Source organism: Lepus europaeus, chromosome 4 (assembly GCF_033115175.1).
Source record: "Lepus europaeus isolate LE1 chromosome 4, mLepTim1.pri, whole genome shotgun sequence".
Lineage (NCBI taxonomy): Eukaryota > Metazoa > Chordata > Mammalia > Lagomorpha > Leporidae > Lepus > Lepus europaeus.
The window spans coordinates 19,192,956-19,217,886 of NC_084830.1; the positions used below are offsets into that span (position 1 = coordinate 19,192,956).

A 24,931-nucleotide genomic window follows, 5' to 3' on the forward strand; every position below is an offset into this window, starting at 1 on the left:
GGGACAAACAGAAGCTTGCAACCCTTCTGCAAGCAAAGAACATGTCCACCCGGGACCCACGCACGTTCTTACTTTCTCCAGCCTCACCACCCTCAGTCCAGCTGAATGCTTCCAGCAAATTACTGCATTCCTACTACCCCTAAACGCATTTTCCAAAAAACATGTTTTAGTTTAAGTTGACTGGCGGTTTGGCAAATGAAAAGCTGAAATATGGCACAGTGGTTCAAATTTAAACCCGACGCCTTAAATTAAGGGCGTGCTGTTGCCAAGCCCCTGGTGAATCACGAAGAGCCTGAGCGGCCTGGCCCTCCATGCAGGTTCCTCAGCCGCAGTGACCTTGGATGCATGTAGTGTGACACACGCTTGGTGGCGGAGGTGGAGGGTGGCCTCGGCCACCAGGGTCTTAAAATCAGTGGCACCCGGGATAGGGGGAGGAGGCCAGCCAGGGTTCAGGTGCCCCCCAGAAGCCGGGGACACTTACAGACATGGGGGCACGGCTGCAGAGTGAAGGGGAGCCTATGCAGAAGTGGGGGCTAGTGCAGAGGTTGGGGGGTCACCCACCCCACAACAGAAGCAGCGGGGTGTTGGCAGAGGTAGCAGGGGTGCCCACAGAAATGCAGGCACCTATACAAGTAGGGAAAGACTAAAGACTAGAGCAGTGTTGGGTTTGACCAAGGAGTCCTAACAGCAAAAAGTGATTTAAGCATGTGTCTCTCCATTGTCAGTCATAAACCTACACAGATGCCAACAATGGTATTCATCCCCTGGTGTTGCTGTGAGAATTAAGCTGAGTTCAAACACGTGAAACCCTTTAGATCAGCTCCTGGCCCTTCCTGAGCGCTCAGCAGGGGCAGTACTTGCTGCTGTCCTATCATCACCATCCTTAGGGACATCACTAAGGGAAGGCACACAGAAATCGAAATTAAAGGTGAAATTACATGTCAAAGTTTCCACCTGATGTTCCTTCTCATCCCACTTTGGAAACCACTACTTTGTGTCACTTTTCTCTTGAGGACTCAGAATCTAAATATATATTAACATGGGCCCAGAAATATATTTTACGTTAAAAGTCTACCTAGGTTTCTAGGCAGTGTTGGGTGCGTCATGTACCGGGGATTGTGCCAAATTGGACAGGTGAGCTGAGTTTTCAGTGCCAGACCAGTAGACTTTTTCCATCCAAGGTGAGGTGTTCTTGAGAGGATTTGACACTGTACTCTGAGTAGACGTGACCTAGAATCTGCAGGCCCCTAATGAAGAGATCGCCGATGGCAAGGAATAGAAAGTCAAAAGCATCCTCCAGCTAGCTCCCTGTCTCTGACAAATTGCTACAAGTGAGTGCTTTCAAATCCCTGGAGAGGCATTTCTGTTATTAAGCCCAGATACCCAGTGCTGCCATAGCACTTGAGAATCATATGAGGGCTGACTCCTTATTGTCAGGTGCTCCTGGGCTAGTCTGGGGGACAAAGGCACAGATACTTGAGCCAACAGTACATAAGTGTGGTCCTGTCCAAAGGATTAGAGATGACTTCTCGGAAGAGGTAGAACCTGGCACTGGCACTGTCCTTCTTTGAAGGGTGGCCAGGATTTGGCCATATGGAGAGGCGAGTAGGTTTTCAGGGGCACATGGCATGAGCAGGAAGCTGGAGATGAGGAAGAACTGAGGTGAAGGGGAGTGGTGGTGGCTCAGAGGCCAATAGCTGTGTGGCCTTCAGCCACGTAGAATCGTAGTGTAGAGGGGGAGCTCAATTTAAACAGAATTACTGAGCACACATTGTTGCTCCAGTGGACGGAACAGGGAACAGGGCACCACTGTAAGTTCAAAAGTAGCTGGGGTAATACCAAACAGTTGTTGAGTGCTTCTTACATACGAGGCTGGGGGTAGAGTGGCCAACAGGATAACCATGCAGTCCTGAGGTTTATATCCTGGTTAGGCGATCAGCAAGCAAGCCAAGGTCATTTCAGAGGGGCATCAATGCAAACACGAAGAACAATGACACCATAGTAAGGTAAAGATGGGGGAGTGGGAGGTGCGGGGTGTTTCAGGTAGGATAATCAGGGAGGTCCCGAAGCTCCAGACAGGCACCATTTGACCTGAAGATGTAGCAGCAGCAAAGGCCTGGAGGTGGGGATGAACTTGATCTGTTCAAGGAACTTCAATCAGTATGTGTGGGCCAGAGCAGCACAAGTTTGGGAAACACTGCAAAATGATGCTGGGCCCAGATCAAGAAAGATCTTGATAATCATGGTAAGGAGTTAGGGAAGCCATTTGAAGACTGTAAGCACAGAAATAGCTTGACGATGAATGTTCTGCTAAAGCGAGCCGCAGGAAAGAGCAGACAGGACGCTGCTTTTCATGCAAGTCAAGTTAGGCAGGAGGGAAATCTCTCTTCTTCCCATTCCCCTTGCACTCGCCACTTCCAACTGTGGTCGACATCTGCGCTGAGATCTGCTCTACAGTTCTGCTTGCAGCTCCATTCTTCTCCCACTCGTCATCTCCAAAGCCAGCATGAGTCAGAGCTGAAGGGCAGGATGTGGTCTCGGCACGCAGTGACCACTAGCCCTTCCTCCAGTGGCCAAGAGCCATTCCAGTTACTGCACGGCCAATCACAGCCGATCATGCCGTGATGAGACCGTGGAATCCAGGAGGAGCCCGGAACCATCCTCCCGCTTCCCCCTTATCCTCCTGCCTCTCCTTAAACACAGCCACAAATGCCTAGCGCCTGGGCTAAAATTTGCCCCGCAGAAAACAGCCACTTCCAAACAGGACACTTCCTCTGCTCTTTTGCTTTTGTGGCTGGGGGCAAAGAATCCACTTGGCTAAGCCATCGCAGTAAACAAATTGCTAGATACAAATCTACCCTCCAGGACACACAGCTCTCTTAACACAACAAGGTAGGAGTCCTCTTTACTGCGAGTTCCACACAACAGCACCTACTACCTACTAGTTCTGGTCCTGTAGAGTTATACCGATGGATTTACCCAAAGCAAGTGCCTCATCCTAAACATGCTATTAATGCTTTCTGGGTTCATCTCACCCTTAACGTTAAATGCTGATTACTAGTTACAGCATAATATTGCATAGAATTTCTAGACTCAGTTTCCCTAGAACGTGACAATGTATGGTATTGCTACAATTTTTTAGAGCAAACTTTGGCCCTAGATGCAAAGCTCATTGGCCTTGACAAGCTGAAGTCCTTAAGCTTTCAAAATACATGTTCTCTGTTGGGCATATCTGGGCTCAAGCCGTGGCTCCACTGTTTATTGCTGCTGGGGTCTCTTTGGGCAAGCTACTTACTTCTCTGGGCATCAGTATCCTTATTTGTCTAATGGGGAACCGACCTCTTTGGGTTGGAGTTGAAAATGAATCAAGGGCGTGGACTTCACCCTAGCGGTCATGATGTCTACAGCCCACAGTGGCATGACTGAGTTTTATTCCTGGCTCCAGCTTTCCGCTGACCCTGGGAGGCAGTAACTGCGTTCTTGCCACCCACGTGGAACACCCAGATTGCACACCGGACTCGTGGCCCAGCCATGATCCAGCTTCAGTTGTGGGCATTTGAGGAGTGAACCAGTGGATGGGAGCTTGCTCACTCTCTCATCTCTTTTTCTCTCTTTCTCTCTCAAATAACGTTTGCAAACTTTAATCGTAATTTAAAAAAGAAAAATAATAAAACAAGGTCTCATATATAAAGCATGGTCTTTGGCATATAGTAAATACCCAATACTGATAGCAAATAAGACATGGTAGATGTGATTATGCAAGTTATAAAATGTACCAATATTAACTTTGATCAAAATATAAGAAGAAGGGGCCGGCATTGTGGTGTAAGAGGTTAAGTCACTGCCTGCAATGCCAGCATCCCATACAGGTGCCAGTTCAAGTCCCAGCTGCTCTACTTCCGACTCATCTCCCTGCTAATGTGCCTGAGAAAGCAGCATAAGATTGCCCAAGTGCTTGGGCCCCTGCACCCACATGGGAGACCTGGATGAAGCTCCTGGCTCCTGGCTCCTGGCTCCTGGCTTTGACCTAGCCCAGCCCTGACTGTTGTGGTCATTTGGGGAGTGAACCACTATATGTGAGATCTCTATCTCCCTCTTGCTATCTCTCTTTCTCTCTCTGTAGCTCTGCCTTTCATATAAATAAAATAAATCTTTTTTTACAAAAGATAAGAAGCTATTAAATGTATCACTGGTATAATAAAGATGACAGAAAGAGATTTGAAAATTCGAAAGCATTTAGGCATTTGGCTGATGACATGCACAACTGAAATACAGGAGTTCTGAATCTTGCACTAGATCTACTGTTTTCTGCCGAGTAGTGCTCTCAGTGCTATGATGAGGCTAATGCTAACCAGGTACTGAGTCTGTTCTTTGTGCCAGGAGCTCTTGTGACTGCTTTTTGAACACATTTCATCATCACCACAACTCTGATGCACATACTGATGTGATATGTATTTTTCAGATGGGGAAACTGAGGTAGGCAGCTGACTTTGGAGTCTCTGCTCTGAAATTCTATGCTATATACCAGAGAAGTCAGTGAACCACAACCCAGGGGCCAAATCTGGCCCTCCACTTCATTTTCACCAGTCGAGTGTTATTGGATCACTCCTGCTCATTTGCATATTCTCTGCTGCTCGTGTGAACACGGCAGCTGCAGACCTGAGTCACTGGAGACACCACGTGACCCACAGACCTCCAAACAGTCACTCGCTGACCCTTAGCAGAAAAAGTTGGCCAACCGCCTATGTCAAAGTCAAACCTCACTGAAGACTGGGCTTGGGGGAGGAAGAATACCTTATAATAATAATGCCTTCTATTTGGCAGTTACAGTGGCTCTTTCCTTATTTAGCTCATCTAATTCCCCAAGTCCTGTGAAGTAGGTTGTCTTTTTCTTTCCATTTTGGGCAAACTGGGGCTCAGAGAGATTAAAGGACTCGCACAGCAAATGCCCTGAACCTAGGGATCCTGCGTCTTTGTCGTCTTTGTCGTCACACCTCTGTCCCCAAAGGACTCTCTGGATGCATGGCAGCTGTAAAGGTCGTCCAGCTAGGAGACTCCAGGTCTTCTCCTGTTCCAGTGTCCCTTCTCCTGGCTCCACTGCCACCTGGGACTTTCCCCAAAGACAGGCTGCAACCCGGGCTGATGACCGTCACTCTGCTGACGGCAGACCGGTGTTGGTCCTCACTCAGAGATCATCACAGCCAAACCGGAGTGTTCTGTTCCCCTCCCCTCCCGGGCCTCGTCATAGCCCCGAGAAGCTCCTTAGCCCTGCCATCGGTATGTTTGTGGGGGAGATTAACACAGATACCCTCAGGAGGTGGGAGGCCCGTGGATGTGGGCTCTGGGGGGGATTTCAGGCAGGGCTGCCTGCTCCCCCCGCACCCTAGAGCCACCTCCCACGCGGCGATGAGTCACAGCCGCAGTGGGCTGCCCTTCAAGTGCAGACTCCAGGGTTTTGTTTTCTTTGCTCGGGCTTGGTGCTGGTCATGTGCAGCCCAGGGTATTAATAGAGCCGCGGCTGGGCCTTCGGAATCTTGCTGCTGGTCAGGGAGATAAATGAAAGCTTTCGCCTGACCCTTGGGGTCCAATTTTGTTTCTCTTTACTGTCATGTGCTGGTTAAGGGCAGAGCCAAACCAGACAGGCAGAGAGCATTTGGTGTGGTCTCTGGCCATGGCCGTAGCCCCTAATGGCAAGTAGGTTTCTTGCCTCTCAGCAACACGTCAAGGGTCCTGACTCCCCGTCTTGGGGCACCAGTGCTAACCAGAGCAAGCCAGCCTCACCTGCTCCTCCCAGGCAGGTGGCTGCCACTCCCCCTGCCTATGAAAGACGCACAGGCCAGGCAGCAAAGGACCTATGCCCCTCTTCTTCTTCTTCTTCAATTTAAAGTAAATTAAGTTCAGGAAATTAAAAGTCTATATTGTGGTTTGACAGCTCCTAAAAGACTCCATGGGGACGTTTTGAAACAAATACCTTAGAAGCAATGGCCTGGGGCATTGATCCCAGGGTTTCAGTTCTTTTTTTTTTTTTTTTTTTTTTTTTTGACAGGCAGAGTGGATAGTGAGAGAGAGACAGAGAGGAAGGTCTTCCTTTTTGCCGTTGGTTCACCCTCCAATGGCCACTGCGGCCAGCGCTTCATGCTGATCCGAAGCCAGGAGCCAGGTGCTTCTCCTGGTCTCCCATGGGGTGCAGGGCCCAAGGACTTGGGCCATCCTCCACTGCCTTCCCGGGCCATAGCAGAGAGCTGGCCTGGAAGAGGGGCAACCGGGACAGAATCCGGCGCCCCAACCGGGACCAGAACCCAGTGTACCAGCGCCGCAAGGCGGAGGATTAGCCTGTTAAGCCACGGCGCCGGCCAGGGTTTCAGTTCTTCCTTGCAGCTCAGTTCCCCCCCGACACCCAAAGAAACCTTTTATTTAATGAGTACAAATTTCATAAGTACAACTTTAGGAATATACTGGTTATTCCACCATACTCACCCTCCCACCTCTACTCTCACCCCTCCTCCTCCTCCCTTTCCCATTCCCAGTCCCAGTCTCCATTAAGATTCATTTTCAATTAACTTTATACACAGAAGACCAATTCTATACTAAGATTTCAACAATTTGCACACACACACACACAAAACTGAGAACAAGTTTTACAGTTAATTCTCATAATACAACTCATTGAGGACAGAGGTCCTGCATGGGAAGTAAGTGCACAGTGACTCCCGTTGTTAATTTAACAATTAACACTCTTATTTATGACGTCAGTGATCACCCGAGGCTCTTGACATGAGCTGCCACAGCTATGGAAGCCTTCTGAATGCACAAACTCTGTCAGTGTTTGGACACGGCCATCAGCAGAGTGGAAGTTCTCTCCTCCCTTCAGAGAAAAGTACCTCCTTCTTTGATGGCCCCTTCTTTCCACTGGGGTCTCATCCACAGAGATCCTTCATGTAGGACACTTTTTTTTGCCACAATGTCTTGGCTCTCCATGCCTGAAATCCTCTCATGGGCTTCTCAGCGATACCAGATGCCTTAAGGGCTGATTCTGGCAACTCAGTTTTCTAAATTTCACTTTGCTTCTTCCCTCAGCCTTGAGGCCAGTGCCTAACACAATGTCCAACCCAGTGCTTACCACCCTGACGTGAAGCTGGCCAAGCAATGAGCAGAGGCTGGGCTTTAATGTAAAGGATTCTAGAAGGTCTGGAAGGTTCTAGAAGGTCTGATTGACTTCACTACGTCTAAGTCTTTGATTTGGGGGTCTGGGGGGTTCTGATGAGATTAATTATTGCCCACTTTACAGTGACTTCTTTTGTTTGATAAAATCTTTGAAAGCATTAAGTGTGTGTCCTTTGATTTTCCTGTGCTGTAGACGATGTTAAGTCTGTTTGCTAGCTGTAGAGGAGTTCATCTGGTTTAGGCTCTTGAGCCTCACTTTGCTCATCTGGGAAATGGGTTGAACCACATGATCTCTAAGACCTCTTAGTCTAAAGACTCACTTAGCAACAGGGGAATTTCTTTCTAATCTCACCACATGTGTAGCAATTTTGCTCTGAGGATAAAAGAAGGATTCAGAATGCAGTAACCCCAGTTATTCTTTCTGGTTGTCCCTAATGAGAGTGGTAGGACTGGGACAAACTCCTTCAAGAAACACACCTTTCTCTAGCACCTGGTTCGTGCTGGGTCATGTGTGCAAAGGACTGTATTGCATTCTCTCATTTCAAGCGCAAAACAACCTCGGGGTCTCCTAAGTATTATTCATAGAGAAGAAGAAACTGGGGCACCAAGACATTCAGTGAGTTGCCCACGAACACAGAGGAAATCAGTGATCAAATCAAGACTTGAACCTAGGGCTAAAAACCCCAGGATCCTAGTTCTCAGCCACAGGGAACTCATGGCCTCTGAGTGGAAAGAGGTAGACAGAACATCCATCCCTGAACTTCCCTCTCTTCCTGTGAGACAGTCAGGTGCAACAAGACATTCCAGTTAATAGACTTGTTCATTGAATGCTGCATAAGCAAGAAATATCTGGAGAGCAGTCATCACTTCCTTGGGGGGTAGCAGGAGGTTGTCTAACGGGTACCCAAACACAGTCAGACACAGTGACAAGCTCTAGTGTTCCCCAGCACAGTAGGGTAACTATCTCACAATACTGTATTGTTTTCTGTATAAAGAGCTGGCAGAAAGGAGCTGGTAAGTTCTAAACACAAAGAAAAGATAAGGAAATGGAAAGGCTAGCTGCCCGGTTTGATCAGTTTACACCTTGTGTGCGTGCGGAAATACTACACTGGACCCCCATAAAAGCACACAGGTATTAGCAAGAATCCAAACATTGGAAAAGGAAAATAAATGACGAGGGAGGGAGGGAGGGAGGGAAAGAAAGAATCCCCCCTTCCTTGGAGAATGCCCGTGGTTGCAGAACAGGGAGCTCTTAGGCACCTTGAGAGCAGTGGATGCCAGTGGAGAGCAAGTTCAAGGTGGGCAGCAGAACCCCACCCCCACCCCCACCCCCACCCCGCAGGGTGATTATGCAGGTCGTGGGAGGTTTTATTCCCTTCAGAGTTTGTCAGCTTCACTTGCTGAAGTGGGACTCAAAGAAGGGGTTAGCCCTGGCTGAGGCCAAAGCTCTTTACATGAAAAAAAGAAAAGAAATAAAGAAAGCCATTGACTCTGCAGCCTGATTCTGGGTTTTGAATTGTCCCCATGTGTCTTCCACTCTGAGCACCTCGGGGCCCTGCCTGCCCTTTACCTCTCCCTGTGGGTCCCTATCTATTGGTCACGTGACTCAGAAGTGCCGATGAGAGGAGAAAAGTATCTCTGTGTTCTAAGCCTGGCACCGTCTATTTTTATCCACAGCTGTTGGAACTGATAGCGAAGTCACAGCTCACATCCCTGAGCGGCATCGCCCAGAAGAACTTCATGAACATTTTGGAGAAAGTGGTACTGAAAGGTGAGCTCGCTCGCTCGCTCGTTCTCTCTCACTCACTCTCACTCTCGCCCTTTTTAGACAGGGGGGCAGGCAGGTGGATTCTTCCCATAGCGTGGTCGTGTGGTTACAAATAAAAGAATGGGAGTGGATGGGAGTGCACAGCTCCAGCTGCACTCCAGGGGCCCAGATCCCAGTGCAGAAGGAGACACAGCTCACGCCCACCACCCACCTGTCCTTTGGTCCGGATCATCCATTTGCCCTGTTTAAAACCCTTAGGCTTCTCCGAGTAGGCACATGCCCCACACTTGGTGACGGAGCCTCCAGATTCCTAGACAACTGAGCCACATCCGAGGCAGACTAGATCCAGGGACTAATCGAACAAGCCAGAACCTTAGGTATCTGGTTCAAATGCTTTACGTGGTGAAGCTGAGGCCCCTAAGAAGAAGTGATTTGTTCTTAACTACTCAGCCTGGCAAGATTAGAACCCAAGCTCGGGGCCGGCGCCGTGGCTCACTAGGCTAATCCCCCGCCTGCAGCGCCGGCACACTGGGTTCTAGTCCTGGTTGGGTCGCCAGATTCTGTCCCTGTTGCCCCTCTTCCAGTCCAGCTCTCTGCAGTGGCCTGGGAGTGCAGTGGAGGATGGCCCAAGTGCTTGGGCCCTTCACCCGCATGGGAGACCAGGAGAAGCACCTGGCTCCTGGCTTTGGATCAGCGCCATGCGCCAGCTGCAACGCGTCAGCCACAGCGGCCGCTGAGGGGTGAACCAACCAATGGAAAAGGAAGACCTTTCTCCCTGTCTCTCTCTCTCACTGTCCACTCTGCTTGTCAAAAAAAAACAAAAACAAGCTCCCAGCCCCCAGAACCAAGTCTCTGCTAGGCAAAAGAAAAAACCCACACTGCTTTCTGATCAAGTGAGCCCTTGGTGTAGAGGGAGCAATGAAACAAGAAAGGGGCTTGACAGAAAACCAGGGAGAGCAGAACAAAGAGAGCCCTAGATCACGGAAACTCGACCCTACAGAAGCTTGACCAAGTGTCGGATAAACACCAGTGGGAAAGAAAACCACCTCCCCAGAGGCAGTGCCCAGGGTAATAGGAGCAGAATGAAGAAGACAGGCCCCATTATCAAATAGAGGGTGTCCCCCGGTCATAATGTGAATTCTTTTTTCCCCTTTCCCCACTCCAGTCCTTGAAGACCAGCAAAACATCAGACTGATAAGGGAGCTGCTGCAGACCCTGTACACGTCCTTATGCACGCTGGTGCAGCGAGTCGGCAAGTCCGTGCTGGTCGGGAACATCAACATGTGGGTGTACCGCATGGAGACCATCCTGCTCTGGCAGCAACAGCTCAACAGCATCCAGATCACCAGGGTAAGCAGGGGCCCTGCACAGCCCGGCCAGGACTTGGAATCCACGCTGGGCGTGCAAGGGTCTGGTCTGGTCTGATCTGATGCTCTATGCTGGTGCCGAGGTGGGCCAGGGCCTCCCTGGTAGGGGCAAGGTGGGAGGAAGAACTTGGCTAAACACGACGCATGGATGTGAAAGAAGGCAGCCAGTTGACACATCAGGGGAAAACAGAAACTTGGCTTTTGGGGATGTGCTGGCTGGCCTCCTGAGTTTTTGTATTGTTATCTTTATTTATTTACTTATATTTATCTTAAAGGCAGAGGCCTCCCATCTCCGGGGTTCACTCCCCAACTGCCTGCAGCACTGTGGCTGAGCCAGGCTGAAGCCAGGAGCCAGAAGCTCTATCCAGGACTCCCATGTGGGTGGCTGAGACCCAAATACTTGAGCCATCACCTGCTGCCTCTCAGGGTGCACACTACCAGGAAGCTGGAGTTGGGATTAGGGCTGGGACTTCATCCCAGGCGCTCTGATATGGGAGGCAGACATCCAAACAGTATCTTTTTTTCTTTCTTTCTATGATTGCTTGATTGGTTTAAAAGGCGGCGTGACAGAGAGGCCGCAACAACCAAAGCTATGCCAGGCCAAAGCCAATAACTCCATCTGGGTCCTCCACATGGGGGCAGGGACCCAAGCACTTGAGCCTTCATCTGCTGCCTTTCCAGGGGCTCCAGCAGGAAGCTGGGTCTGAAGCAGAGTGACCAGGACCCGAACCGTTATGGGATGTGGATATCCCAAGGGTGGCTTAACCCGCCGCGTGGCAACACCCACCCAGCCAAGGGGCATCTTACCCACTGTGCCCCAGTCCTCCTGCCCTTTAGCTCGGTGTGGAGCCCTCTTTGCCCGTTCCCTCATAAAGAATGAGTTTGAGGCTCTAGAATGTTCTAGAAAGCAGCCTTGACTAGAATAGAGCCTGGAGAACTGGTACTAGACCTTTAAAATTCTAAATGCCATTACTGGCAGTTATGACAAAGGAAGCCCTTGATTGCAGACTCTGAACTGTGAACATAAATGTAGGCAAATGATGAGCAAGTCTCACTCAAGGCAAAAATGCATTTTTTAAGGAAAAATTTATTTGGGTACAAAGACAATTTGAAATCCATACTTGTTATTTTTCATAATATGAATTTTCCATGTATCATGAAGAACTTTATATTCTCTTTAACTTTTTTAAACATTTTATTTTTAGGATAGCTTTAAATTTACAAGACAAAAAGTGTGAGGTAGTAATACAAACAGTATATACAAACATATACCCCTCACCCCATTTCTCCTTTTAAAATCTGTTGTCACAGTTAATGTCACACACCCAACTTTTCCCCTAATTTTTTTATTCAAAAACCTTTTATCCCTCACATCCCCCTTAGCCTCTGGTAATGAGCATCCTGTGTTCAGACTGAGGTTTGCTTTTCTTTCTTTCTTTTTTTTTTTTTTTTTAATTTTAGCTCCCATAGCTAAGAAAAAAACATGCAGTCTTTGTCTTCCTGTGTCTGGCTTCCTTCATTCAACATGAGGTTCTCCCGTCCCATCCATTTTGCTCCAAATGACAGGCTCTCGTTCTTTTTCATGACTGAATAATAGTCCATTTTCTTTATCCACTCACCTATTGATAGATGCCTTGGTTGATTCCATGTTTTGGCTATTGAGAGCAGGCATCCGCCTGATACACTGTGTTCAAGTCTTTTAGGGATACACCCAGTGGTGGGATAGCTGGATCAGATGGCAGTTCCATTCCTAGTTTTTTAAGATTTCTTCAGTCTTTTCAATGAGAGGCGTTGGCAAAATTAGATGTATATATGTAGAAAAATGAAATTAGATCCCTACCTCTTACCATAGACAAAAATCACTCAAGGTGGATCAAAGAACTAAGAAAAAAAAAAAAAAGTCCTCAGGTTACCAGCAAAACATAGCTATCTAAATCAGTAGTGTCTTTGGGCTTTCAGAACAAAACGTGGCTCTGGATGCTGGGGACTTCTAGTGGGCAGGGGGGCTGAGGTATACAGCAATGTAGGAAAGATGCTGGGGTCATCCCCAGGGCTCCAGAGGGAGGACACACCCACCTAGGCAGCTCACACGGCACGCTGCTTCCTAATCTAATCACCAGCTCTGGCTGCCTCAAGAGGCTTCTGGGACCCACGCTGATAGAGCTTGGAGCTGCCCCGTCTCAAGAGCAGGTGGCCTGAAGAAAGGGGTCTTTGACCTCTTTTAGATAAGCATCCTACGGTAAGAAGTCTTCGAATGCACAGCCTGAACTTTGCTGCGCGTGGCCTCTCCATGCCGTAGTTTCTGAAGCTCTGAAACAGAATCACTGGAGGCCTCCGAGTTGTGTGCCCCTGTTAGAGTCACGCACTCACACTCACACACACATGCACACACAGAGCCGGGCACGGGGCGGGTCAGCTCTCAGGAACTCCCCGTTATGTGACTGCGAGTATGTATTACACACAGTCGCCTGACTGGCTCCAATCATTTACCCCATGTCCATCCCTCAAGAGTAGGCGAGTTTGACAGTGTCAGTTTCAGACCTAAATCCCTTCTCTCGCACAGCAAGCCCACATACACCTTCTACCTGTATTCTGGCCACCTCTGTGGCCCGGTTCAGTGCTTACTGGTTTTTCTAAATCCAAGAGAGATTGCCCAGCCAGAGATAAAAATGGGCAAGTCTCATTTGTCCTGCAGGCATCTTCCTGCCCCGCCCCCACCCCCAGCAACTTTGGGACAACTGCTCGGGGAGTTGCCCTTGCCCACAGCTTGCTGCCGGTCCTTCCAGCCCCCACTTGGCCAGCACCCACACCTGGTACTTCCATGGGCTGATTTCCTCAGACACCTTGCTCACTTTGGAAATGGCCATCATAGTGACTGTTACCCTTCATGGGGATGAAGATCAGGTGGGGACCAGAGACACCGAGTGACTTTCCCAGCATCACACAGCACTTAGGACCAGACCCGAGGCCAGAACCCTGGACTCCTGATTCCTAAAATGGCAAAGCTTACTTGACAGTAGTGGTTTCCAAACATTTTTTTTCAATTCTAGTTTTCTTCCAACTATGTACCCAATGATCCAGCATTTTTTAAGCCTTATTAATCCAACGAAATCCCATGCAGAAGAGATCAAACACTGAAGTTCCTCTGACTCTCCCTCTGCGCGGGGCGCCCCAGCCAAGGCCAGCTGCTCTCTGCACGCTCTGAACTTGTTCCAGCCTCAGGGCTTTTACTTTCGCTCCTTCCCTGACCACCCAGTCTACTAAGCCACTCTCCTGTCCCATCTTCAGCGCCGTTAGAACAGTCTGAGGTTACCTAATGTGTATGTACTCTCCTGCCGCGCTGGCTTCCAAACCCCATGAAGAAAGGGCATTCACCCATCTCACACCCTGTGCCAGCCCAGAGCAGTGGGCAGTCAGCAAGTTCTGGCTGAACGAATGAGTGGTGGAAGCAAGGGGGTCTCCTCCCACCGCCTACAGAAGCTTGTGTCGCATGTTCATCCTCTGCTGTGGATGACGGTGACAATGCACCAACCGCAGGATTGGAGGCAGCTTATTCTCTCTTCATGCCTCATTTTTCCTCATGTGGAAAATGGGGGCAATGATGCTTCCCTCACCATGGCCCTGAGGTGAGATGGGAGAAGTTACTAGAGAGAAAACTTTGGGAACAGTGTGGGCTGTGCAGTGTTAGAAGGGCGTCAGCCGTTATTATTGGAACAGGGTGGGGAGGGTTGACAAACCCTGAAATCATAGCAACCTCGTTTTCTAAGTGAGGAAAACTAGGACTGAGTGGTGAGGAATACTTCGGCCGAGGCCTCAGCGCTGGTGGGATGTGGCCCGGGGATTGAACCCAGGCCTGTCCGCCGGGGCTGGGCTTTCAGCCGCCACACCCCTCCCTCTCACCTCAGGTGCTGCATTTGTGGAGAGCTCTGCTGGATCCCTGTGGAGCCCCGAGAGCCTTTCACACAAATGCCCAACTGTCCAGGGGAAGAAGGATCGACAGCGAGGGGAGCGGAGCTTATTGGCTTCAGTCTATGGCTATATTTTACAGTTGACTTCTTAACAGTTGGGTCCAAAGACAGATACATCATTCCACAATCCATTAAGGTGCCTTTCATCCCAAATGCCTTCTCCTGGCCAGAGTTCTGTCAGCGTCTTTCCAGCACTTAATCTTGTTTTCCTGCGAAATGTTCATATCTCATTCTATGGAGCCAATTTCTATTGGGAAAAATAATTCATAGAATAAGGGCTGAAGGCATAAATTGAGAGAACTGGTTTTGGGGGAGGGGATCAGATATAATTACAGCGTTCCTGGGCAAGGCAGTGTGCTGAAGTAGGAAGGGGGTAGAATAGACGCAAATGGACTTTAGCCAAATGCCTGCGTGGAGGCGCAGGAGTGACATATTTTTCTTTATATGTTTATATTCAAGAAGGCAGGCAAGCAGTTAACCGTTTATCAGAAATAAGGGCTCGGCATGGGGTCTGGGCAAAGATTTTGGAAAAGTTCAGGTTTGAAAATTTGACAGAGTGAACTCCTGCCAAGTGGCCTTGCCTTTAAAGGGAGTTAATGAAATAATTGGCCTGGGAGTTTTAACCAAAAAAGTAGAGGCTTTGAAGTGTTGGAAGCACAAAGACAACCTCAGGGCGGTTTTATTAGTGCAGATGATCAGCAGCAGATGAGAAAGGACAAGGGCTGGGGCCTTCCTTGCAAAGCCCTGAATTTCACAAACCACGGAAGGTACAGTTCCCGCAGCCCGCGGGGAGAACTGAGCAGTGTAAATTGTCAGGTCATGGACACTGCTGATGAAAGGCATGGGGGGAGCTGTTGGGACTGGAAGGATCTTCTGAGTCTTCTAAACTCATTCATTTTGGACGTGGGGAAACTGAGGCCCAACATGTGCTATTTGGGCATTCTTAAACAGTGAGAAGTTAAAGCTTAGGAAACAGGATAGACCCCTAGCATCAATCAGCTTAAGCCACTCCAGACTGTTCTTCATGGGTGCTGGCCAAGGGTCTTGTTTCTGCTCTCGGGGTGGGGGAATTACTGCCTTTGACCTCTGATCAATAAGCGAGCTTGAGGGTGGAGGGCGGTGGCCAGCTGCATCCTTGGAGCGAGCTGCCTGGTGAACTGCTGCTCCCTGACCTTCTCTGCAGCCCGCCTTCAAAGGCCTCACCTTCACCGACCTGCCGTTGTGCCTACAACTGAACATCATGCAGAGGCTGAGCGATGGCCGGGACCTGGTCAGCCTGGGCCAGGTGGCCCCCGACCTGCACGTGCTCAGCGAGGACCGGCTGCTGTGGAAGAAACTCTGCCAGTACCACTTCTCCGAGCGGCAGGTCGGTGGGACTCCTCCCTTCCCCCCAAGCCTGAAGCTCCTGGGCATCCTTCCCAAGAGGGAGGCGTGTGCGCCCCCAGCCACCCACCAGAGCTCCCTAGTTTGACTAGAGAAAGGACACTGTAAAAAGTGTCTAAATAATGAGTATGTGATGTGTTTTGTCTGTCTTTTCCAGGCAGTTTGACTTTAAAAAAAGAACTTACATTCTTAACCTGTTCACATTTTACAACTTGCTAAAAAAAATCATAAATTGGCACCCACCCTTTCCTTCTATAACAAAATAACTTGTGCTTTTATGGTGTGGTACAGTTCAAGTGCTTTTGCAGATTTTATCTTATTCTAATGATTCTGGGAAGGCTAGGCGTCAAGGCACCCACCTTAAGGGGCCGGCGCAGTGGCACATCTGGCTAAGATGCCACTTGCAATGCTGGCATCCTATATGGGCGCTGGTTCGAGTCCTCATTACTCCACTTCTGACCCAGCTCCCTGCTAATGTGCCTGGGAAAGCAGTGGAGGATGGCCCAAGTGCTTGGGCCCCTATACCCACGTGGGAGACCCAGAAGAAGCTCCAGGCTCCAGGCTTCAGCCTGGTCCAGCCCCGGCCATTGCGACATTTGGGGGTAAACCAGCAGATGGAAGACTGACCTCTCTCTATCTCTCACTCTGTCTCTCTGTAGCTCTGCCTTTTGAATAAATTTTTAAAAATAGATAGATAAAAAATAAAAGGTACCCCTCTTAAGCTGATGAAGAGATGAAAGCCACCAAATGGTTAGGTGACACATCCAAACCAGTGAAGCAGCTCTCAGAGTGCAGGAACTGGCTTTGAACTTGAATTTGAGCCTTCCAACACCAAGCCTGTTCTGTTTCCCTGAGTCATGCTGCCTTCATTTTTTTTTTTTCCAATTTCTTTATATAGATGTGTTGAGTTCAACACGTTCCATTCAGGAAGCCACTAATATTTAAACATAAAACAGAGCCCTGGTGCAAAGTGGTTACTGCATCTCCCTGGAAATAATCCCTCAAGCCCATAGCAGAGAAAACGTTGGAGCTGTTTACTGAGATCACCTAAACGCTACAGCACCAAAGGCAACTTTACAAAGAAAGGTCACCCTCCACCTGTTTCTCAAAGCCTGATTAAAAGCTGCTGTTTAACTAGGGGAGCTACGAAGGTAAATCTTTATTTCATAACAGTTTCCACCCCTGGCTGTAGTACAGATTTTAAAAAAAGCGAAGAAGGTGAAGGTAGGACTTCTCAGAACCAGAAAACCACAAACCATCCTCTTAAAGTTTGCCCACAATGACTTTTATTCATTTAACTTTTAGATCCGCAAGCGATTAATTTTGTCTGACAAAGGGCAACTGGATTGGAAGAAGATGTACTTCAAGCTTGTCCGATGCTACCCGAGGAGGGAGCAGTATGGAGACACCCTCCAGCTCTGCAAGCATTGTCACATCCTGTCCTGGAAGGTGCGAGCCCGGGCCCGAGTGGGTGGGGAACCTGTCTGTTTACTTCATGTTTTTATTTTTACAGCTGTTATTCCCTTTAACAGTCTGTACATATGTTGCAGAGAAAAGCAATACTTGACTAAAACATAATTACATATTTTTAAAATTTATTTTTAGAAAGGGAACAGATTTCATGTGTTTCCTATGTACAGCTTTAACAGCGTAATAAGACTTCCCACCCTACCCTCTCTCCTCCTTCCTTATTTTCCTTTTAATTTCTGCAGTGACATAGTTTCCATTTACTTTATAATCACAAGCTTGACCCTCCACTAAATAAGGAATTCAACAAGTAAGTAGGAAATCTACTGTTCCTCAGGAGTATAGACAAGGGCTATCAACAATAATCAAATCTCAAAACGTCAAATTTCGCTCAAATACATTACATTTTTTTTGGACTCTAAAAATTAATTTCCACATTTTTTCCCTGCAACCTACACCACCCCTCACACCAAAAACTTGCCCTTTCTCCATTACGCACAGGTACACACACATAGGCAAGCAAACACAGCTCTTTAGTTTCTCCAAATGGCTGGCGTTCTCATTTGAGAAATGCTGATTGGAAGTTGGGAAGTGCCTAATGATGCCAAAGCCCACGAGGTGCCTCTGAGGACGTGAGCCTGACCGTGATGTTCCTTTCCAGGGCACTGACCATCCGTGCACGGCCAACAACCCAGAGAGCTGCTCTGTTTCACTTTCACCCCAGGACTTTATCAACTTGTTCAAGTTCTGAATCGCAGCACATGCCGGCACTTCACGGAAGGGTGCCCCGGCCGACTGCATGGCTGGGAGTGCAGAGTCTGGACACTGCGTTTGTAAATAGTGTACATACTAAACATTGGCTCCGGACTTCGGAGAGAAGGTATGGAGAGGACATTGGAGGGGAGAGATGCCATTGCTGGCTGGGAATTAAAGAATGTGAACTTCTCATTAGAATTGGTATGGAAAAAGCAGACATACTGTCAATAAAGCTTGTCTAACAATTGACCAGCAAGACTCGAAGGGCAAGAATTCTCTTTCAGTGGGGAAAATGGAATTCTCTTGATGTTCGTGGAAACTCTTTCACGGTTCCCTAGGAAGAAGGCAAAACTCACATACAAGATAGGACTCTCTTTGTTTACAATGTGAAAAATCCCATTTAGGAAGAAAGAAAAGAAGCAGCAAAACTACAGTTGCGAAACCTTGGGCTTCTGGTTTTGGTTTGGGGTTTGTTTTGGAAAGGCAAAGAAGCACCGCCCATCTCAGACGTGCACATGCCTAGGACCTGATCCTTGGAAGACACCACACAGTGGTCTACCTCTCAAAGCACAGCACGCGCTCCGACAGCCTGCGCTGCCCACCAGGCAGCATCTGCTCGCCTTGTCAGTGTGTGCATCACTGTAAAAAGTGATTTAAAAAGGAAAGGGATGTTGGACGCCACGCTCTCGTTTCAGACTTCCTTTTTAGGCAAACACAGCCCTCTCTGGAGTTCTCTCTTTCCTAAAACAGCCCCAAAGCACGGGTGCCTCTTTTTCCCTTCCTTGTTGCAGCTCATCTGGGGAAACAGAAGGCCAATTAAGAACAGTCCCGGAGAAAGTCCTGCTGCAGCAAGGATAGAATGAGTCGCCCCCTTGTGGGGAAGACTTCCGTCTTCCTGTTCAGCTTCCGGGCTCAGGTATTGTCATGGAGGAGCCAGCATCTGTGGACTGACAGGAGCCCGGGCGGGCGTGGAGGCTTCAAGGACAGGTTTTACTGCTCCGCCAACTGCGTGGGCTGCCAGCTGCTGTTCCCCTGGGTGGGGGTGAGGAACTGAGGCGTTTTCTTTAGGCCTACATGTAGTCAGCCTGAGCTAGGGCTTTCTGCAAGGGTGATGGAAACGAAAAGGCTGGAGTTGCAGCTGGACAGGGAGCAGAGGCACCAGGAGCTCACCTGAACGAGCTCCCAGGGGATCTTGGCAGGCAATGGCAGCAGAGCACTGTGGAAAGAGCTCAGGACTTCGTGAGGTGTCAATATTCCTGGGAGGGGGTGGCGAGGTTTTTTCTTTCTTTTTTTTTTACTTTTTATAGACTGTTGCTTTTTCTATGACAGTGTGCATATTTGCAGTTGTATTTGCTTTTTTGTTTCTCTTTCCAAATAAAGTTGCCATTGTGTGTGCTCTTGGCAAATAAGTGAAGTCGCCCTAGGAGCTTGGTTCCCCCTGCATGTTGAGTAAGGGAGTTTCCTTGAGGGCTGCTCCTTGGGAATGAGCTAGAAACGGAAAAGATGGCCGAGCACTCGGCTCTGGCTGTGTCACTTGGGTTTCAGCACTGGGAAGAGAAGTAAACTGCTACTCAGTGCCCCTCGGCATGTGTGTGTGCCTACTCTAGGATTCCCAGTTTTCATTTTCATCCCCCTTGGACGAAAAAGTTCAATTGAATTTAATCTTCCCTAATGAGAAAAATGAAATACGAGAGAGGGAGATTGTGGAAGGCTGAGCTTTGGAAGAGCTGCAAACCCTTGAAACACCTGAGCTTGCTGCTTGTTTTTGTTGTCGCTTCTTTGCAATCCCCTGCTCCTTCTGAGTCAATTTCACGTTGAAGAGCCGGGCCCAGACTGTTAAATAAAAAATCTGCTTTTCCTATCATTTCCAGGTTCTCCCAATGTCTCACCATCTTTGAAAGTGTAGGGTGGGGCTGGGTTTGCCACTGCGTGTGAAGAGCTCTGCTAACTGACTCAGAGGGACATTTTTAGGCTCAGGGGTTCATGGCCTTCCACATCTTCCCACTCGCTCGTGCCATCTGCCCCTTCATGTGGATCAAGGAGATGGAAAGTCCTTGGCACCTTGGGGCCTGCTGTTCCCCAGACACGGCCTGCTTTGGGCTGTCAGCAGACAACTGGCAAACCGTTTTCTTGAGCAGTGCCAGGCAACAAGATGCACTTGTGCAAAATGACTTCTCCCCTGTGCTGGGGGTACAGTCTCCTGAAATGTTTACCAAGATGGTGCCTGTGGACTCTGCCCATGTCCTTTGGTGGTGTTAGAGGTGATGTGTGACAGAGTCGGGAGAATTTTCCAAGGAAAAATGAAAAGGAGAAACCCACACTTAGGTTCTCTTTCATTGGAAGAGGAGAATGTGGAAGGAAATAGCAGGTGCAGAGGGAGGGGGACAGAAGTAGAAATGGCTCATCTTCGATGCTGTGGTTTGTAGGAGGACAACAGAAAAAGCCCAGCAGGCACGGAGTGTCTGCATTAGCACCGAGTGGTGTCTGTTAGGCATGGCCAGAGCCTCACTTTTAAGTAAAATGAGTTAAAAGAAAAATTCTTATTCCCTGTGCACAAAGAGTCTATCAATTTTCTACTGGCAAATCCTCCCAGGACAACCTGGCCTTGAAAAAATAAAAACAAAGAATCCCTGTCTCAGAACTGCTGGTCTGAGAGCCAGGAGGGACATGACAGTGGAACAGACAGAATGTCCAGCTGTCTTTGTTGTACCTTCCTAGCCCTGTCTACACCCTGTACAGCAGAATTAGACACTGATGTCAAGGATGAGGTCATTCAGACTCCTAGGGAAGGAAAGAGTTCTATCCATTGCAATGAGAGCAGGTTCACAGAGGTGTTTGCTAGGAACAGGCCCAACCCAAAAGCCGTGAGTCTGGAGTCTCTTGACACTAAGACCCAGCATTCGGGGAAGGTTTAGAAATCCTCTCTTCAAAGCAAGATGCAAAGGCAGATGACATTTGATTCTAGATCCCGTGATTACACAACACTGTTGGCTTTGAGCAGATGAATCACTTGATCAGGAGGGCCTGTGGCGGGAATGAACAAGTTACAAGATGACAACACCCCCAGTGTGTCAGTTGTGAGATGATGATCAGTTTTATATCGGGGTGGCTTAGAGGAGATATTCTAGGAGGGCTGGGTTTATAGCACAGAACTCCTGACACAAGAGTGGGCTCCACTTGCTTTGTGAAGGCCAGCAGTGCGTGTGTCTTTGGCTATTGCCACAGTTCTCATCCTTGTGGCTTCAGACCCTTTCCTAGGAAGAGCTTGCCAGGAACAGAGGGTCCTTATTTCTGCTGTTTTTATGTGGGAGAGGAGAAAGCTGGCCTTTCGTTTGTCTGAGCAAGAGGTGTGATTGACAAGGACATAAATCATTGAAAGAGGCGTTCAGCTGTGGGTCATCTTAGTGTTCCATATAATGTTTATTCATAAAATGTGCACCTGAGTTTATATTTTCCTGCCAGGCTGCAAGGCAATAATGTTTTGCTATGCAAACACTGTTCTATGTGTTGGTTTTTTTAACTGTAATTTTATGCGTGCATTTTTTTTAAACTAAACTGTATCATCATTTTCTGTGTTGACATCTGTTGGTTTTTTTTTTTTCTCATCTGTTTCCAACTGCCTGAGTATCGCAGTCTGTGAACCATCTCTTCTGACTGGATGCTGGCCTAAAATCCTATTAGTGCTTAAACAGACCTCAGAAACACCCTGAACCTCTAGGCAAATGCAGAGTTGTTGCTCTTTGATATATCCTGGGCCTTTGGTGGCTTCAACAAACAAGGTCATAATTCCTTTACACTTGATGTTTTCTGTAGATGCATTCTTCTTTGTATTGTTAAGGAGAATAAACCCCCTGTAGTATCCCCAAAGGAAGGAAACTGCTGCCCCAGACGTTAGAGACCCAGAGGGATGTTAAAGACCGTAGCATCTGACACTCCTGGGTTCGGGATATTTAGGGCTGTGCCTCGGCCCCCCCACCAGTCCTTAGTGGTGGAGCTGGATAGAAACCTGGGACTTCCGGAGGCTGACCTTGGACATCCTCTGTGTCCCAACCTAAGCACCTTTTGTTCTTAGTGGTAGAGACTCCTCTGGAGACACTGGCACTTTAGCAGGATTCCTCCCAAGACCCTCATGTGGAAGGCACTGGAGACTCAGTAGGCATGAGGCTCTGAACTTCTCCAAACATTTGAAGTCTCTGATTCTTACTGGAGACGTGGAGATGCCACCTCACGTTTCACACACCTCTGACCGCCTGACGCTGCTATGAACAGATCGGTCTATGAGTGTGCAGCCTACTGGCTTAATAAAGTAAGCAGCATGTTTCAGCAAACACACTTTTTATTTTTTTACCTGGGTACTAATGACAAAGATAGCCCTTGTAAAAACAGGTAAAGCCTCGGCAGTGGCCTGTTTTCTAGAACCTGGGGTTCTGAAGATCACCACTGCATGGACATTGCATGCACCCTGTCCATCTGCTCCTCCTCCAGCTCCAGCTTGAGAACCAGTGCACTTCTAGGTTCACTCCCTGCTACATCTAATCTTCACTAAGCAGGGGACAGGGGTGGCATGGGGTGTTATTCCATTAGGCATCAAGGAGCCAGGGCCATGATATGTGTGACTTTGCTGGGCATTTTGCAAAATGTCCTTGAGTTCACTCAGCAAACAAACCTTCCTGAAAAAAATCTCTCAAAACATAAGCCCTGCGCCATTTGGCCAAAAACAGATGGCCACTCCAACACTCCAAATTTCTTGTTACTTTATCTGCTGCAATGCTGCTTGTAGAGTTTGACCGTGACTTTTTCTGTCTTTAAGTATAGACATGTTTGTTGAATCAATGATACACAAGTCTGTTAAACAAAAAGCTCCAATCCCTGCTGTACAGTTGGTAACCTTTGGCGCCATCTTTATTCTATCAAGTGCCAATCACCCTGGCTAAAGGGGATGTATTTTACAGTCTAAGTCCTAAGCTTAGAAGCTTTAATAAACTTTTTTAATGAAAAATACCATGTGGGGTTGGACATTGTAGTTAAAAGTATAAGGGTAGACCAATTACTTGCAATGATGTTTATTTAATATTGTGTGAGCTGAGTCCTTCTGTATAAATTATTTGCACACTTTTCTTGCATGACAAACTGATTTTTTTATAGTTGTTTGTACCAGACAGTGGCATATTTTTGTAAAACCTTTTTGACACTGAATTGCAATAAATGTTTTTCCAACAACACATACTGTGCATTTTTGGTGTTGATTCCAGTTGGTCTTTTATTCTATCGAATATGTTTATCTTTTGCCTATAGACACTTATATTCCTTCTCCCAGAAACTTGTTACCATTACTGTGAAATATCTTGAGATACATAGGAAAAATATATTCATGAATACCAACCTAAGTCCATAATACAGCATTATGCTTAAATTGGATATTTCCAGATACTCCTTGTAGAATAGGATGAATAGAGGAGAACAAGTTTTGAAGTCAGTATCAATTTACCCATCAGCAGATAATTTTGGAACAGCTACTATGTTAGACTTAGGCAAAAGTACTAGAAAAGGGGAGACGAACAAGCCAAAAAAGGAATTTAGATTCTGTAAGGAAGACAAAAAAATAGCAATAAGGGAGAAAATGTAGTAAGTGTTACAGGGGCCAGTGCTGTGTTGCAGTGGGTTAAGCCGCCATTTGCAGTGCTGGCATCCTATGTGGGCACCATTTCTAATCCTGGCTGCTCCACTTCCAATCCAGCTTCTTGCTAATTCACCTGGGAAAGCAGAAGATGGCCCAAGTCCTTGGGCCCCTGCACCCATGTGGGGGACCCAGAGGATGCTCCTGGCTCCTGGCTTCAGCCTGGCCCAGCCCTGGCCATTGCAGCCATCTGGGAAGTGAACCAGAGATTGGAAGATCTCACTCTCTCTTTCCTTCTCTTTCTCTGTAACTCTGCCTTGCAAATGAATAAACAAAATCTTTGAGGACAGCACTGTGGCTCAGCAGGTTAACGCCCTAGCCTGAAGCACCAGCATCCCTTATGGGCGCCAGTTCAAGACCCCGCTGCTCCACTTCCCGATCCAGCTCTCTGCTATGGCCTGGGAAAGCAACAGAAGATGGCCCAAGTCCTTGGGCCCCTGCACCCTCATGGGAGACCGGGAAGAAGTTCCTGGCTCCTGGCTTCAGATCTGCACAGCTCCAGCCGCTGCGGCCATCTGAGGAGTGCACCATCGGATGGAAGACCTCTCTCTCTCTCTTTCTCTGCCTCTCCTGTCTCTGTGTAACTCTGACTTTCAAATAAATAAATAAATCTTTAAAAAATATATTTTTAAAAAAAAAGTGTTACAAAGGAAACAAAGAAGGGGCTTGAGCTATGAATAACAAGGGGGACCTCTTAAGGTAGGCTCTGCAAGGGGGCCTCTCCAGGCAAGTGGTGTTGAAGTTGAGACCTGAACAGTGAGAGGGAGCACGCCCCAGAAGAATGAGAGCAAGAACATTCTAGAAAGGACAGATTTTGTACAAGATTCAAATCGTGGTCCTGCCACTCACTGCAGTGTGGCTTTCATCACTTAATTTCATATTTCTATCTCAATTCCCTGGACCGGAAAATGATGAGGGTCAGAGTATTTATCTCTTAGGTTGTGCCGGTAAAGTACCCTGATGTGCCTGGAGCTGGGCACGGACTGTGAATTCGACTGATGCTTGTGACTGTTGTTACTCCCTGATGAGCACGAGTCTTGGGCCTAGGTTAGGAACCTGTACTGCATTTTCCACTAGGTGTGATTTAATCAGGCCGCTTACCTCTGGGTGGCTGATCTGACTCTCTCTCTGGGACACAGACAGATCCTGCACTAACTTTCCATCAGACACTACCATGATAGGTATCTAGCTGTAAATAGAGACTTATTAAATAAAGGTTTCTTTGGGGGGAAAAAAAGAGATGATTATTTTAATCCTCCCTCAAGATCACAAAATCTGACCATTGCCTCAGTATCTCATGCATTCCTTGCTCAGACTGCCTGCCTAGAATGTTCTTCCCCTAGCCCTGCCTCTTTAGCACCTGTGGCTCCTTAGGGAGCAT

At 48.0% G+C, this 24,931-nt stretch overlaps 2 protein-coding genes across 6 annotated transcripts in view; one reads left to right on the top strand and one right to left on the bottom strand.

The window, feature by feature from the left end:
• FBXO32 (F-box protein 32) overlaps nucleotides 1-23,095 on the top strand; it is a 37,739-nt gene extending 14,644 nt beyond the window's left edge. The window contains exons 5-9 of the mRNA XM_062188025.1: nucleotides 8,842-8,935; nucleotides 10,098-10,282; nucleotides 15,451-15,633; nucleotides 16,956-17,099; nucleotides 17,779-23,095. Coding sequence (XP_062044009.1) covers nucleotides 8,842-8,935; nucleotides 10,098-10,282; nucleotides 15,451-15,633; nucleotides 16,956-17,099; nucleotides 17,779-17,868 — 696 coding nt within the window. The 3' untranslated portion in view covers nucleotides 17,869-23,095. The remainder of the gene's footprint in view (nucleotides 1-8,841; nucleotides 8,936-10,097; nucleotides 10,283-15,450; nucleotides 15,634-16,955; nucleotides 17,100-17,778) is intronic.
• NTAQ1 (N-terminal glutamine amidase 1) overlaps nucleotides 1-24,931 on the bottom strand; it is a 147,419-nt gene that overhangs the window by 32,384 nt on the left and 90,104 nt on the right. The window contains exon 7 of one of the 5 annotated variants that reach the window (XM_062188029.1): nucleotides 11,603-12,180. The exons of 3 other annotated variants lie outside the window; for them this stretch is intronic. In XM_062188029.1, the coding sequence (XP_062044013.1) occupies nucleotides 12,163-12,180 (18 nt within the window). In that variant the 3' untranslated portion in view covers nucleotides 11,603-12,162. Of the gene's footprint in view, nucleotides 1-11,602; nucleotides 12,181-20,788; nucleotides 20,898-24,931 lie in introns of those variants that run through there. One more of the 5 variants, XM_062188028.1, reaches the window with a different exon arrangement.